The 16689-nt window shown below is 37.5% G+C and overlaps 1 protein-coding gene across 1 annotated transcript in view; it reads left to right on the forward strand.

Annotated features, from left to right (window-relative positions):
- csmd3b (CUB and Sushi multiple domains 3b) overlaps positions 1-16689 on the forward strand; it is a 1751526-nt gene that overhangs the window by 1717921 nt on the left and 16916 nt on the right. The window contains exons 62-64 of the mRNA XM_048529668.2: positions 701-774; positions 7248-7359; positions 15821-16000. Coding sequence (XP_048385625.1) covers positions 701-774; positions 7248-7359; positions 15821-16000 — 366 coding nt within the window. The remainder of the gene's footprint in view (positions 1-700; positions 775-7247; positions 7360-15820; positions 16001-16689) is intronic.

The following is a 16689-nucleotide window of genomic DNA, read 5'->3' on the forward strand; positions in this document are numbered from 1 at the left end:
ACTTTTATTTTAATTGACAAATGTCTTTACTGGAGCTTTAACACTTCCTGGGAAGATTCTCTCTAGAAAATGCATTTATGGTAAGCAGTGTTGACACTCAGCCTACCCAGCTCAGAATCCAGCTCCAAATGTCTGCCAAGAAAGGTTAAAATGTTTTCAAAAAGTTTAAATTCCTGAGGAGTCATAAAGAATAGGAATACTTGCCTTCCATAGTCCTCTCTAACCCATCCACTTCTCCTTGCAATTACTCGCCTTTGAACTACTGTTGGAAAAACAAGTAGTCACCTAAAGGCAGCAGCATTAGCTCAGACATGAAATAGCAGAGAAGCCCATGGCCCAATTTTGCTCCATTTTCTAGCGTCCCAGTGGTGAACATATGTGTTTATAGAGTGTTTTGTCCTGCAACTGAACAAGATGCATGAAGATTCCTGCATCAAAATGGCTTATTAAAGCTAAGAGGATCTGAGATTCAACTTAACTGTGACCCAATGACAGCTCTCCGATTAAGTTCAGAATCTCAGTTACAGGATGTTTCCCTGACCCGAAAAATTATATCTCATTATTAGTCACTTCCTTTAGGAAAGGGAATAAGTGGCACACTTGAAAAAGTCTAAATTGACAAAATTTGTCCCCTGGCAGATAAACGTTTGATTTTGAAACGTGAAATAGGAACATAATATAATTATTTTCTTTCAATTAGAATCTTCACATACCACGTGTGAAAACCCAGGAACACCACTACATGGGACACAAAATAATACGTTTGGTTATATGGTGAGTAACATAGCGGAATGTTTTTATACAGTTATTAAAAATGCAATTACAACTATTAAGTGTTGTTTCTCTCATACTTTTAAGCAATTTTTCCTCAGCTCAGGACAGTAATTTCAGTATTGTTGTGATCTAACATTGATGCTTGGTTATTAGAGGAGTATGTTGACAATGCAAATATTATTGGAAGCCAACAGGGTTGATGGAGGAAGTTCCACAGCTTAAGTACTCAACTGTCGAAAAAATGATCATTAGTAATAAAGCATTTAAAATTGGAAATGCTGAAGAGTCTGGAATTGTGGAAGTGTAATTAGAGGTTACACAGATAGGGAGGGGAGAGACCATATAAGGATTCAAAAACAAATTGACACTGTAACATTGAGGCTTTGCTTAAGCAGCAGCTAATATAGCTCAGCAAGGGGTGATGGGTGAACAAGCTTGTTACAACTAATGACAGAAATAGCGAAGGTTTGGCTGATAGCTCAAATTTACAGACTGTATTGTGAGGATGGTCATGTTTGTATTCAGATGGAAAGACCTAAAGCTTGCCAAAGTGTGGATGAATGTTTCATTGGCAACTGAGCTATCTCAGCAATGGAGACCAGCAAGTTTACAGGGGTAGAAATATGCAGTCTTTGAGATGGCATGGACATGTGTTCAGAATGATATCCCAAGACCCAACACAACAGGAAGGCTGCACGCAATTTGTTTCATTCTTAGATAATGGAACTAGTGACAAATATTGTGTCAAGAATCAAAGACAATGCCTTGCATAGCATGCAGGATGTAACGGAGACTGCTTGAGCTAGCATGAAGCTAATTGGCATGAATTGAGTTGTGGGAGAATTGAGAGAATACCAACTTGCCAGCCAACAGCTCTGCCACAACCTCCACCTTGTACCATTCACTTGTCTCCAGAAATGCAAGCTGTATCCCTTGTACACCTGGTGAAGTACTCCAAGTGTTAGCAGCAGCACTAGCCCTTCTGGCTATGTAGCCTGCCTCTATTTGGCTTGCTGCTCTTGAACACAGGATTCTTCTTGAATACACCTGATGAGATTAATAGATTATCACTTGTAAGAACTGGTGCTTTCACCATTATCAACCCATTTCATGACCCAACTCCAACCCACTTCCTTCCCCTTTCCCATTAATAGCTGACAGCATTTTAATACACACACAAATATCAACTCATTGACTGACACACAAAACAGGCCTTTGGAAACTAATCTAAATTGATCTTCTTTGCATGATGACCAGAGTGGGGAAGAGGGTTGTGGGTGAACATCCTAATTCATAAAAACTTTGAATTTTCTCAATGTAACACTTTGTGTTTATGAACAATGATTCATTTTTGTATTTGTAATCAATAATTTAAACCTCGTCCTTTCATTCATATTCAAGACACATCTTTGTTGCCTCAAAGAATGTTGAAAATATTCTAATTATATTGCATTTCACTTTGAGCCCACCAGTCTCACCTGCCTGATGTTTGCTATAATTAAACATTCTACATCCACTGTGTTATTTTTTCACAAAGTTATCCATTCAATTAGTTTTAAACCATAGGGATAGCTTCTAAGTTAGTTTATTCTAGATGCATAAACTGATGATTATCAATATGGCGACTGAAAGGAAAGGGAATATTTCTACTCAGCACAATTGTTTTTGTATTTGTCCAACAAATAACCTATTGGTCAATAATTTATTTTTAAGTCACTAGCTTGTGGATAACAAAATGAACACTGAACAAAACACTACAGCATAATAATGTTTGTTCAAATCAACAGAATTTCAATACTTACAGCACAGCAATTATGACATCCCGAGACAACGTCTATATATTTTGAAACTTGGGATATACTTGGGAATGCTGCTGAAATATTTAAAGTGCCAAATATCCATGCTAGTCTAAACTGAATGAAAGCTTTTGATAGTAACTGGAAGAAAAATACAAAGATTAATTCTGTTAAAATGAATTATTTTATCTGTGGTGGATACAGCAAAATATCAAAGTATTACAGGGATGATATGCTAGTTTAAGCAGTGTCCTTTATAAGCCCGAGAATAATATTTTATGTTCATCATTAATGCTTACATGGACAGAAATCTTTCTAATTAGCTTATATCAATTAACAAGATTTAAGTATCTTAATTTGGCTGAGTTAGCAACTCAAAGAAATAACTCAACTGATCAGTGTTCAGTTTGTCATGATATTAAAGGTAAAGCAGTCATATATAATTATGACACATTCCCATTTTATAATTGTGCTGAATTTAGAAGCTACAAATTGACATTCTACTCAAGGGCTTAAAGAATAATTTGTACAAGATGATTTACACCAATTTTCAATCTAAGATGAATAGAATGGCAACTCATGGATTGCTGTCATTTGAAAATTTCATTTTTTCAGAGAAGATTAAAGCATTGGCTGGAAAAAAATCAAGGAATTAGATGAAATCACACTCTAACACTGTTTCATTTTAACTGTTTTCTTACCTGAATATGAAACGTCAGAATGAGTCAAAAACAACAGTTGAAGGCAGCTATCCTTCAGCAAATTTATTTATCTAGTACGTAGCAATCTAGTTCGACTGAAAGATTTCGTTCTTAGCCCTTATTATACATTCTTGAATGACAACCTAGATCCAAAAAAAATTTTCTCCGCAGGACATGTTCTGGTAGCTGGGGAAACCTATTGACTTTCCTCAATTGATGCATTTATGTTGTTATAATCACTTGTTCATTTTGCAACTTTTTTTTAATCAATGTCTCAATATTTATCTGCACAGGATTAAAATAGATGGAGCTTTTCAAGCGTCTGGTGTTGGTAATTCAATGGTCTGATTTTTTTGACAATCATACTAGGTTGCATGAACAACAGGGTATTTCTTCAAAGGAATATTTATGAAAGAGTGTTTAATTTTCTGAAGAGTATCACATGTGTCATTGTTACCGCATTGTTGACTGGTTCTGTACATGGTGCATAGCGGGTGAAATGCCAAGGGAAGGTCATGAGTTGGGATGGAAGGTATGAGTAGCATGGAATTATGTAAGGATATAATTTTACATGGATTATTTAAAGATGACAATTTGTACTCACCTTTAAAATAGTTCCAAAAATTGAACTGTGGCTCCCTGCTTCACTCTGTACCTTCTCTGTAGCTGTGACACTATATTCTGCATTCTTTTCTATTATCCCATCGTACTTAGGTAAGGTATAATTTGTCTGTCTAGCACACAAAGCAGTACTTTCCACAGCAGTATATGTGACAATAATAAACCAAATCAAATCAAATCGTCATGAAGAAGCTAACCTAGCTGTGGATTATTGACAAGGAATCGCTTACCTCTGCAATGGAGCTAGCTGGGTCAAGAGCGCAAAATGCGGGCATAGTACCTTCAAGTTAGTCCCAGGCCACCATCAAAAACAGGTGGCAGTGAGAATAGGGACAGGAATTCTAGAATTATGTCCTAACTATTAGTTTGGAAGGCTTCAGATTGGTTCCAATTCTGCAAAATCTGGGCTTTTTTATCTGTAAATATTATTATTTGCCTTTATCATACAGTTGGGAGATGATGATGGTAAATGATTGTTTAGGTATCAGTTGTTCTCTCATATTTTCCATATGAGAGTTTTTTATGGTCACTGTTACCAGGCCATTCAACAAGGTTTGATAGATCCTCAGCTAAGGCATACACTTTCCATTAGGCTAGCTAATAAGTATAAGACCTGTCCTTTCTGAAGAAACATTTCAAGACCAATTGTAAATCGAGTCAATGTGCCATATTTATTGATGCAGGTTGCAGTTAAGCATTACATGAGTGTCACATGAGGTGTCCAGTTTACATTGTTGGAAGCACCAGTTTGCTGTGATTGTTATAAGCCTGCAACTCAGCAGGTTTAAGCATTGAAAAAAAGTTGTATAACAAATACAGAATATTTTGAAAAATCTTCAGATTTAAATGCTTGAGGAAACTGGTTATTGTGCCTTATTTTAGTCTCATCATGGCATTCCTGTTCTTCTGCAAATGGTAAAGTGGGAACTCAAAAGGGCAAGGCTGCCATCCTTTTTCAGTATTCATTGAGTTCATCATGATTGAAATACAAATCTTAGTCATCAGACTTTTCTTCATCAATAAAGGATTATGTGGCTTACTGCATTGATGTGACAGGCTTAGCATGAAAAAGAATAGGAAAGTTCACAAGTGATGTATCCAATCATCAATGAATTGCACCAGCAATTTAAAATCACTTCTTACAATGTGTTGTTCCTATGTTCTTATTTTGTATTTAAAATGTGAAAGGGTTTTTTGACTTTCTTTGGGCAAAATCAAAACAGACTGGTCAGTTTGCTCTTAGCCCTAGTGTCTGAGCTCATCTGTTCATTTGGATGACCATTAGTGGCAGGAAGGAGGCCAATTAGAGGCACACAGGATGGCTGCATGCTCATCCAGGATTGTCGAGGAGTAATACCAGAGCAGGAAATTGCTTAAGGTTTGAAAGCACCATACTCATTGAACACAGACAACATAGTGTGGAGCTAGAGGAACATGACAGTGCAGGCAGCATCAGAGGAGCAGGCAAGATGATGATCTGACCAGGACCCTTCTTCAGAAGAAGGGTCCTGACCCGAAACATCAGCTTTCCTGCTCCTCTGATGCTGCCTGGCCTGCTGAGTACCCCAGCTCCACACTGTGTTGTCTCCGACTCCAGCATCTGCAGTTTTTGCTGTCCCTGATACTCTTCGAATATCTCTGTTTTTTTAATTGCTCAAAAATGAGTTTGCAAACATACGGACCCAGCCACTTTCATCAGTAGAATCTGCTTCTCTATTCAGCCCTTTATTCCTGCCCTTGTGTACCTGGCTGTTGGTGCTATAACACACTCTTAAACATTTTTATTAGCTGATACCATGTCTGAAAAATGCTGCAGGCAATGCTAAATTTCAGACAGTTTGGTGAACAAATTCAGTAGTTTGCTACTTAGCAGTTTCAAAATGGCAAGCAGTTTGAAGACATCCACACCACTCACTTTTCACAATTTTGGAGACTGGCACAATGCCATTGTATGGGTAACATGGGTGTCATGGTGCTCTATTTGACATTCATGTGGGGGGTCCTGCCCACCCAATTTTCAGCTGTAAATTCCACTCAATGACTTTATGCAAAAGGATTTTATTTTCGGTTGCAGCCACAATTGATTTGCAGTTTACAGGATCAAGCTATGGATGGATTTCTTCCAGGTCCATGTTATACCCGTTCCAAAGCAGAAGACAAGAGATTGAAGCTCAGGAACAAAACATCATGAAGCACAAAGATGATGACTGCCCCATTTTGGAGCTTGGTTAGCCTTCAGCAAATATCAGAAGAATATTTGTCAAATGGATATTTAGAGTAAATTTATGTTACCACAATCTATATTGAAATTGTCCATCTTCACACCTGACTTCAATAAAATGGGAAATCAAAGGCTAATTGGGTAATTCTACCTTTGCCATCATAAACCCTCCTATTTAATGGGAACAAATTAGCGATATCAGAAAAAGTAGAATTTTATATGCCATCTACCAATAGCCATCAAGACCATGTAATAGCACGTCCAATGCTTACTGCTAAAATAATTGAGAAGATACAATATTTTATGAATGTAATTGTTCAGGTTTTACTGAAACGGACTTTTTAAAATATTCTTTGTTAATGAATCAACAGCCAGCAATAACAATTTGCGATTATATTGTATCACTAACATAATGAAGGTTCCAAGACCCAATGAGCAATATGTTTGTTTGCTTTTCCTCGGGCACCCAATGGTGATTTGGCTTGTAAACACAATGCAACGCCTCCTCTTTCATTGTTTTATTACCGGCAGCATTTCATGTCAACACTGGTATGTTCAAACAAGTTAGCAAATTGCAAATCTGGTTCAGTCCTTTTTGCAGAAAGATTTTTAAATCATTGAACTATCTCCATTTCCAGAAATAAAGTAAATCTTTTTACCTTACAAAGCCTGGCTGAAATGTGGTCCTCTCCCAAGGTTGAATAATATTGAAACCATTGTTATATTGGAATTCATTTTGTACTGGAATATTAGTGCCTTCACTGTACCTTTTCTGCCTTGAAACATGCATATTCAATTTGTGCACAATAATACATCTCTGACATTGCTTTTATTGAGAAGGCACAGTGGAAGACTCTCAATAATATATTAAACAGTGAATTGTAACAAAAATGCTATAAATTGATGTAAGTTTGGGACCTATTTTCTTAACTTGAAACAAGTCTTTTTTTAAGAACAAAGGACGCAGTGGCTTCCCTTGCGCCCTAACTAGGGCCTTGAATAACGTTCAAATACAGAAGGTAGAGAACAACTTGCTAAATTCTGCATAGTCATCAATTAAAAGGTAAATGATGGAGCAACATGTTTAATAACTGGTCTCAGATTTTCAACCATTCCTTTTGCATGGTTTTACAGGTAGGAAGTGTTGTCCAATTTCAGTGTAAGAAGGGACATTTACTACAAGGATCAACCACGCGGATTTGTCTTCCGGACCTCACCTGGAGTGGAATTCAACCAGAATGCATACGTATGTAAATTAATCCATAAGTGTAAACAGTAATTGGTTGGTAACAAAGTGTGGCAGATGTGACAGCTTCTGCATATATTTATCAATGCTTGTTTGTTACAGAGTGATTTTGTTTGGTTTAGAATATTAAAACTGTGTAGAGTACCTTTTATAACTGATGACGACAAGTTCAGCTGAATAAGGGAAATGATAGGAATTTTATTTACTCTTTATCAGATTAAAATGTAATCATATTCAAAATTTGAAAATCCAACCTGCATGTGGCACTGAACATGTTTTTTTTTAAGTTCCATTTTACTGTCATTTACCCCTGCGTAGCTCAAGGCTTTGTTTCATTTTTTCATAAAACATATTGAAAATAAACTTGCAAGGGCTGTTTGAAGCATTACGGAAAGAGAACTAGGAATTTGTAATTGATGTAGGATTCTTTAAATCTACTATTAAGAAAAGATTTGTTTTCTTCAGTCTTGAATTAAATAAATCAGCCTTTATTTTTCTTGTGATTTGAATTCAGCAGTATTTCAACTTCAAATAATGCAATCAACTCAATAGAAAAAACAAATTGATACTGAAAGTCAGAATATGTCAACATTTTTACATTGAGTGAAATGACTAGGTATTTTTACACATTATTTCCCCAGTGATAGATGGCTGATGCTCAGATGTTCAAAGTGACGTTACAATGTTTTGTTGCTGGGGCTGGGGGTAGATAGAGTTGGAAAAGATAAAAGGCAAGGAACTATGTTGCCTATGGGAATGGTGAGGACATGGTTTGAATATTATGGGAGTTTGCTTCATTATCTTGGGGAATTAGAGACTGTGTAGAACTTGGAATAAAATGTCAAAAGCCTAGTCTGCAAAATGGGATATAATCTGCAAAAGGAGAGATATAATAGGTCAGGCAGACTTTCCTCAACTGGCATGACCTAAATTTATGACTAAACAAAAATAAACTGTTGTGCTTAGCCCTCAAAGAAATATCACTATTTTTAAGCCTTTCAGTTCATTGAAAATTTTAAAATATTGAGCCTCCACACAAGTCACCTTCCACTCTATTAACTACCCTTTTATGCCTGGCAAGATCACTTCATATTGCAAAGTGTACCTTTGTTTATATTCTAGCAACCTTTCTGCTGAGAAACCAGCTTGATGGATTGATTTGGCTTCCTGATGGATGACAATGTTCTGGATGTTGCCGCATCCCAGACAGGGAATCTACAGCTGGATTAGTGTTAGTATGGATTGGAGGTGTCCAGATCTTGCAAGGGTGCGCATAGGGGCATGGCATTTGACCTTTGATCCTGGCTGTACTCCAATCCATGATTCCAATGGACAGGTGAGGGAATGCAGTCTCAGTCTAGTGGTGAGTGTCACTGGGTGGATGACAAGGATCTGAAGCCCAATGGCAGGGAGGTGGTGTTCTCACAACTCATGACCCACAAACATTGTTGGAAAGACACTTAATATTTCCATATATTAAACCTTTCCTTCCTTCACGTGAGGTTTCCCAAGGCTCAGCCTTGTTAAATCGGAAAGATAAGTTAAATCTGAGGTGTACACCCCATTACAGTATTTAAATGGACAACCTTCCTTCTGAATATATATTTGACACCTATCCATCCCAATGTCAGCTGAGGGTACAAGTTGGCTAAAAATTTTGAGATTTCAAGAATTTTTGCAACTGGCCTGAGATCAACGACTATTTACAGTGCAAACTACTTCCAAAGCATTTGATAAATTCTCTGTAATCCAACGAAGATGAGGTATTCAAATGATTAAGTCCTACAATCTCAATTGTGAGTGTTAATAATAAAATTGAATAATATCCCAATTCCTTACTGACAAGTCACCTAATTGGCAATGTGGATTAACAATTTCAGTGGAAGCTCTCAGAATGAATGAATGAGTATTCAACAACTAATTTTGGTTGCACAGATGAATTGAGCTGTAGTTAATTCAACAGGATTCTTCTCAGTGAGTCAGAATGTCATCAGTTCAACTCTCACCCTCAGATGCAAAAATCTATGCATCGACTGCATTCATCACCGCATATGTGTTGCAATGTCAGAAATGCTGTCTTTTAGTCAGCATGTTAAAAAGAAGCCCTGCTGGCTGTCTTGAATGTGTGTAAAAGATTCCAGTCTATTATTGTGAATAAGAGCAGATGAACTACATCTGAACCCCTGGACTGGTATTGGAGGCTGCCTTTGACTGACTGTGTTGGGACTGTCTGATTAAAGGCTATTTGCTTGACCGAGGCCAGATGTCAACTGTGACAAGCTAGTTTTGTGTCTAGACTAAATGCTCAGGCAAAGACAGTGGTAATAGGAGACTGGATACTGTGGCTGAGAGGGTAAAGCACAAAAAGCCAGTCCAAAGCAATGCTAGGCAGTGATTCTGAGAGCACCCAGTCTGAAAATGAGTATGTACTGTGATAGTGAATGAAGATCCCGGAGGTGCAGCCCTGGAACAGTCTAAGACCTGAGTGCACAGGTCTTTGCTGGCTACCAGTGGAGAAGCTTTCTGCAAGTGGGCTTTCAGGCATTAGCCATACTGAAAAAATTTCTACACATCTTGTTGAAAGCATAAAAGATGGAGTAAATATTCCTGGCATTGAAATTGGCCTTGCTGGAATTCTCATCTGATTCAACCACAAATCTTGCCAGAGCCACTGCACAGACTCCTGCAAGATTCATTGCTATGGGCTGAATCTTATACTATTTTAGCCAAGTCCATATTGTGTTAAGTATTTTTGAGGGTTTGGGCCTCTTGAGTTCTCTCACCGCAACATGGTAAAGTTGCTGCATGAATAACCTACCATCCCTAAGATGAAGAAGAGAAGTTTCTTCACACAGAGAGTAGTGAGTCTGCAGAATCCTCTGTCACAGAAAGCAATTGAGGCCAAAACACTGAATGTTTCACAAAAGAGTCAGAAATAGTTGTCAGGAATAATGGGACCAAAGGATATGGAGAGATAACTGGAACAGAGCACTGAGTTGGATGATCAGCCATGATCATACTTAAAGGAAGAGCAGGCCAGAAGGGCAAAATGTCCTAATACGGCTTCTATTTTCTGTGTTTCTATGCCTCTATCGCTTCACTTATGTCTGATTCTAGCCTCACCTTATCATCTTCCATTCCTGGCCATGAAGTGACTTCACCTGATGAAGCAGATGTGCTTCAAAAGACTGTCATTTCAGATAATTTTGTTGAACTATAACCTGGTGTCAGGGAGAAATCGGCATTGCAGAAATGTTGCAGAGCTAACAATCCAGAGTATTCCAAAGGTCCAGACTAAATCCTGTGGGGATATAAATGCCAGATAAGGGATATTTAATCAGGATTGTCAAACGAAAATGTCCATTTCACAAATATCCTTTGGAAGAGGAAATTTGCCATCCTTACCCAATCTGGCCTACTTGTGAATCCAAACCCACAGCAATGTGATTGACTCTTAACCATGCTGTGAAATGACCCAGCAATTCTCTCAGTTCAAATAACATTAGGGATGGATAAAAAGTGCTCGCTAGAACAGAAGCTGAGTCCGAAAAAAGGTTTGTTAATTATAACAGAACAGCAGAGAAGGGGGGAAAGAAAGGGATATCTGGCAAAACGGAAATGATTTTTTATCTTATTTATTCAGAGGCTTGCTGACTGAGTCAGCATTTATTACCCAACCTTGGTTACCCACAAGAAGGTGGTGGTGAGCTGTCTTCTTGAACATCGACATTCTATTTGGTATAGGTAAACCTACAGTATTGCTAAGGGTGGAGTTATAGAGTCATACAACATGAAGAGTCATCCATGCCAACAAGCTGTGTTTGGCCCATATCCCTCTAAATCATTCCTATCCATGTACCTACCCAAATGTCTTTTAAATGTTGTAATTGTGTTTTAATTTTAAAATCATTGACAGGACATGGACGTCTCTGGCTGGTTAGCATTTAGTGCCCATCCTTAAATTGCCCTTGAGAAGGTGGTTCCTTGTGGGTGATATTGTATCTGCTACTCTTGTTCTCCCAAACGACTGTAGGTATAGACTTAGGATATGTGGTGAACTTTTGTAGTGTATTTTGTAGATGGTACACAATGATGCAATTGGTGGTGAAAATGAGTGAAGGCGAATGGTGGTATCCAGGCCTACCATGTAGTGAAGAATAAGACATGTAGGCAATGGGCTCATCAACTTTGTACTGACAGCTGATCCCTACCCATACATCAGGTCACTTTTCCACTATGTTCAGTAACTCTAATGCAGGTATTCTCCATGAATACAACTGGATATCAAATAGAAAATCATAATGATTGTTAAGATTCATGTCAAGGTGTAAGGATGTTAAACTCAATATTACAGTGATCTGCTTGATTGAAAGTATGGTTAGTGTCAGGTGAGATTGGGAACTGAAGTGATAAGAAGCTGAGAGATGTACTTATGGACTCAACAACATCTATATCATCATGTAAGCCATTACCCAAATTTCATTTAGGTTCTTCAGTATAGAGAAAACCACCAAGTGAGCAGTGACAATAAGCTTATTTAACTGAAAAAAAGTGATGTCATAGTGAAGATAGACCCCTTAGAATATGAATCTGTGGAGATGGTTATGGAGAACAAGCAAGTTGAGAAGGAGTATATACAGATATTTTGCATCAGTCACTACGGTGGAAGATACTTTCAAAACCCCATTAGTGCAAAAGAATATGGAGGAGAAATTAAGTATCATCACCATCACTGTAGATGTAGTACTAGACAAAGTAATAGGCATAAAGGCAGATAAGCCCGCTGGCTCTGGTTGCTTGCATCCGAGGATCTGAGAAGATTTAGTTTCAGAAATAGTGGTGCATTGATTGTAGTTTTCCCAAAATTCTTGAATTCTGGATAAGCACTGGAGGATTGGAAAATTGCAATTGTAACACCCCTGTTTAAAAAAGGGAACAAGGCAAAAAACAAGTAAGTACAGGCCAGTTAGCCTAACATTGACTGTTGGAAAAATATTGGAATCAGGTAGTAAGGAAGTGATAGCAGCATAGTTGGAAAATCATAATCAAATCAAGCAAAGTCAGCCTGGCTTCATGAAAAAGAAATTATGCCTGACTAATTTACTAGAGTTTTTGAGTAAATCTTAACCAGGGTGGATACAGAGTAACCAATATAAGTTTTGTATTTGGGCTTCCAGAAGGTGTTCGACAAGATTCCTCAGAAAATGTTATACCATAAGAGCCCATAGTGTTAGAGGTAACATTTTGGCATATATAGAGACTCGGCTAATGGGGCAAGAACAATGGGTAAGGATAAGTGGATTTTTTTTCAGGTAGCTGACCACAACAAGTCAGGTTCCACTGGGACCAGTGCAACAGGGAGAAATGATAAAACAGGAATGTTAATGGTATTTTACTGATTTGCAAAGTTCAAGATTTAAAGTCACAAATACAAGTTGATGGGTATAATTTTATACCATTACAGAGACATGATTACAAGAAAGCTAAAGCTGGGAGCTAAATACTCAGAGCTATGTGCCATTTTAAAAGAACAGACAGGGCAGAAAGGATGGTGGGGCAGCATTGTTGGTATGGGATAGAATAAGTCCAATAGTAGATATTATCTTGGATCAGAAGACATAGAACCAATATGGGCAGAGGTAAGAAATAAAAAGTGGAAGAAGACACTGGAAGGAGTAGCCCATATGTCCTCTAACAGCAGCCATATGGTAGGACAGAGAATAAATCAGTCTAGAAAATTGTCAATGGCTTATAAAAAGATATATCCCAATGAGGAAGGATGAATCTAGAAAGGTGATAAGCTATTCATGGTTAATCGGTGAAATTAAGGATAGCATCAAATCAAAAGGGAGGACATGCAATATGGCAATGGTAAGTGGTCAGCTAGAGGATTAGGGAAGTCTTAAAAATCAACAAAAGACAATCACAAAAATAATAAGGATGGTAAAGATAAACTTTGATAGCACATTTAAAAATAATATCGAGATAGACGGCAAGAGTTTCTTTAAATGTATTTTTTAAAAGGCTGAAGCCAACGTAGGCCCATTGGAGAGTGAGGCAGGGAACATAATAATGGGGAACCTGAAAATGGCAGGGAAGTTGTATAAATACTTCGTATCAGTCTTCAGAGTTAAAGACATTATCAATGTTCGGAAATTACTGAATATTCAAGGACAAAAAGGAAGAGAGGAAATAAATCCAAAATGTATCACTGGAGAAAAAGTGCTGGGGAACCAATGGTGCAAAATACCGATAAGTCTCTTGAACCTGATGGAGGGAATCCTCGGATATGTAAGGTTGTAGCTAAGAGATCGGGGATGCATTGGTAGTATTCTTTCAAGAGTACTTAGATTCTGGAAACTGTAAAGTGCAACATTCTTCTTCAAAAACAAATGGAAACAAAAGCATGTCACTATAGGCCAAGTATTCTGTTACTGGTAAAATGTTAGTGTCTATTTTAAAGGATGTAAAAACAGAGCATTTAGAATTACATAATATTTGAGTTGTATGGATAGGCTGGGACCTATTTCACTGGAGTGCAGGAGGGTGACCTTGCATAGATTTTTAAAGTTGTAGGAGTCATAGATAAAGCGAGTGGCAAGGTCTTTTCCCTCAGGTGGGAGAGTTCAAAACTGGAGGACATATTTTAAAGGTGAGAAGAGAAAGATTTAGAGGGGACATGAGGGGTTAATTTTTCTCACAGTGGGCAGTTCATATGTGGAATGAATTGCCAGAGAAAGTGATAGATGCAGGCACAGTTATTACATTTCAAAAAGCATTCAGACAGATAAATAAACAGGAAAGATTTAGAGGGTTATGGGCCAAATGCAGTCAAGTGGAAATAGTTTATTTTGGGAAATTTGTTCAGCATGGACAAGTTGAACCGAAGGGTCTGTTTCTTTGCTATATGCCTTTGACTTTATGACCACAACTGTTTACAATTCTTACAAATGACTTGGAGGAGTGAGGTAAATGTGTTGTAGTCAAATTTGCAGACAGCGCAAAAACAGCTGGAAAGGCAAGTTGTGAAGCAGAGACAGTTTACAGAGAAATGCCAATAGCTTAAGTGGGCAAAAAGTTGGCAGATGGACTATAATGTGGGAAAATGTGAGGTTGTTCATTTTGGGAGGGAGAACAAATGAGTAGAATATTACTAAAATGGAGAAAAAAATAAACTGCAGGAAACTGCAATGCAAAGGGACTTAGGAGCACTTGTGTGTGTGTGACACAGACAGCTATTACACATGTCCAGGAGATAATCAGGAAGGCTAATGGAAAGTTGACCCCTATTTCAAGGGTGTTGGAGTATGTACAAGGTGCTGGTGAGAACACATCTAGTATGCTGTGAGCAGTTCTGGTCCTGTTATTTAAGAAAAGGTATTGTTTCATTGGAGGCAGTTCAGCGGAAGCTCACTAGGATGATACCTACTATGGAAGGATTGTCTTATGAGCAAAGAGTTGGGACTCTACTCACTGAAGTTTTGAAGAACAAGAGGTGACCTCACTAAACACAAAGGATTCTTAAGAGGCTTGACAGATACTAAGAGGATATTTCCCTTCATGGAAGAATGTAAGACCAAAAGCCATAGTCTCAGAATAATATGGTTCCTGTTTAAGACTGAGAAATGGAGGAATTTCTTCTCTCAGAGGCTTGTGAATCTTTGGAACTTCTTGAGACAGAGACCTGTAGGGACAGAGAACTTGCGTACACTTAAGGCTCAGATAGGTAGATAGATTCTCAATCAGTAAGGGAATGCAGGATTCTGGGGAAATGGCTGGAAAGTGGATGGAAGGAATGTTGGATCTGCCATGATCCCACTGAAATGGTAAAGCAACTGTAAAGATGTTCCTATTTCGTATGATTTGAATAGCAAGGTCGAGGAAGTATCGATAAAAGTGAGGTGAAAGATATGTTTTTCCCCCTCTTTCAATTTGTCTTGTTTATTTCCTGTTTAAATGTAGGCAAAGATGCATATCTTCCATTCCTAGTTCTGTATTTAATTTTGTGTCCCGCCTATCCTGTTAAGTAATTCTATTATTATTTTTTCTGTTTATTTTTAAATTTAACCTATTTTTCTGATCAACCCATTCAGAGCTGTTATTACAGAACTCTTTTTGAGTTTTCTTCTTGATGTTTAATTTTTTTTTGATATTTGTCACTAATGTTCCTAGGAATGGAACTCAACTTTGTCAAAGAAGTAAACAATCAAAAGTTAATCAGTGACCAGTGATACACATTGTGCAAATTTTACTTTTAGTGATGAATCCAAATGTACAAACAATACCCCACCACCAAATTAGTTCCTGGTGAATATTCGTCAGTAATTATCAATAAATATACTTTTTAACCACTAATTTTGTTGACTCATATAAGGAAAAGAGTGCTTGGAAGAACAGTGTTTTTTTTCTGTTTGGCGCTATTGTTTTCATTCTAATTCATATATGATGATTATTATTGCAGCACACAACTGCAAACAGCCAGAAACACCAGCTCACACCAATGTAGTTGGGATGGATCTTCCCTCACTGGGCTATGTGTTGCTGTACACTTGTCAGCCTGGATTCTTTCTAGCTGGAGGATCAGAACACAGAGCATGCCGGTCTGATGGGACGTGGACAGGAAAATCACCCATCTGTCATGGTAAGATGTTTAGACCTATCATTTTCAGTAATTACTTGAGTGCTGTAAGCTTAAGGCTTTTGTTGAGAATTACAAAAATAGATGGCTGGCAAGTGAGAACAAATAATTGCAATTTTCAGTCACGTGTGTGTCAGTCACACTTTCTGATACAACTTTAGATTCACAAACAGTTCTTGCTTAATTACGAAAATGCCTTGATATTCTGAGTGATAGTCAAATTTTGTCTATTTATTATCTAAATATTTTGTTGTAGGTAATTTTTAAGTAAGATAAAACAAATGTCAACCATGCTATAAATAATAATGGTTCATTGGCATATATATAGCTAACTGAAGCTAATTCTTAAAATTACAAGGTGACAAACTAATAATGCAGGAATCCTGATACTTTTATGACATTATTAAATCTATTAAGTAAAACGCATAAATTTAATTTCAGCAAACATTTTATTAATTGGCACTCATGGGACCAGGAATGTGCTGTGTGATCAAATATTCCAGTTGATCAAGAGATCCACATAATTGATGTAAAAATACACACGAAGTCATAGAAACATAATGCAGAAGATATACACATCACTGTTAAACTTTACATACAACATAAATCACTTAGGGAATAATGCAACATTACCTTAAATTAAACTTACTGGCAGAAGGCCCTCAACTGTCTACTCAGAAATCGCAGAGATC

This window comes from Stegostoma tigrinum, chromosome 5 (assembly GCF_030684315.1).
Source record: "Stegostoma tigrinum isolate sSteTig4 chromosome 5, sSteTig4.hap1, whole genome shotgun sequence".
Taxonomy (NCBI): Eukaryota; Metazoa; Chordata; class Chondrichthyes; order Orectolobiformes; family Stegostomatidae; genus Stegostoma; species Stegostoma tigrinum.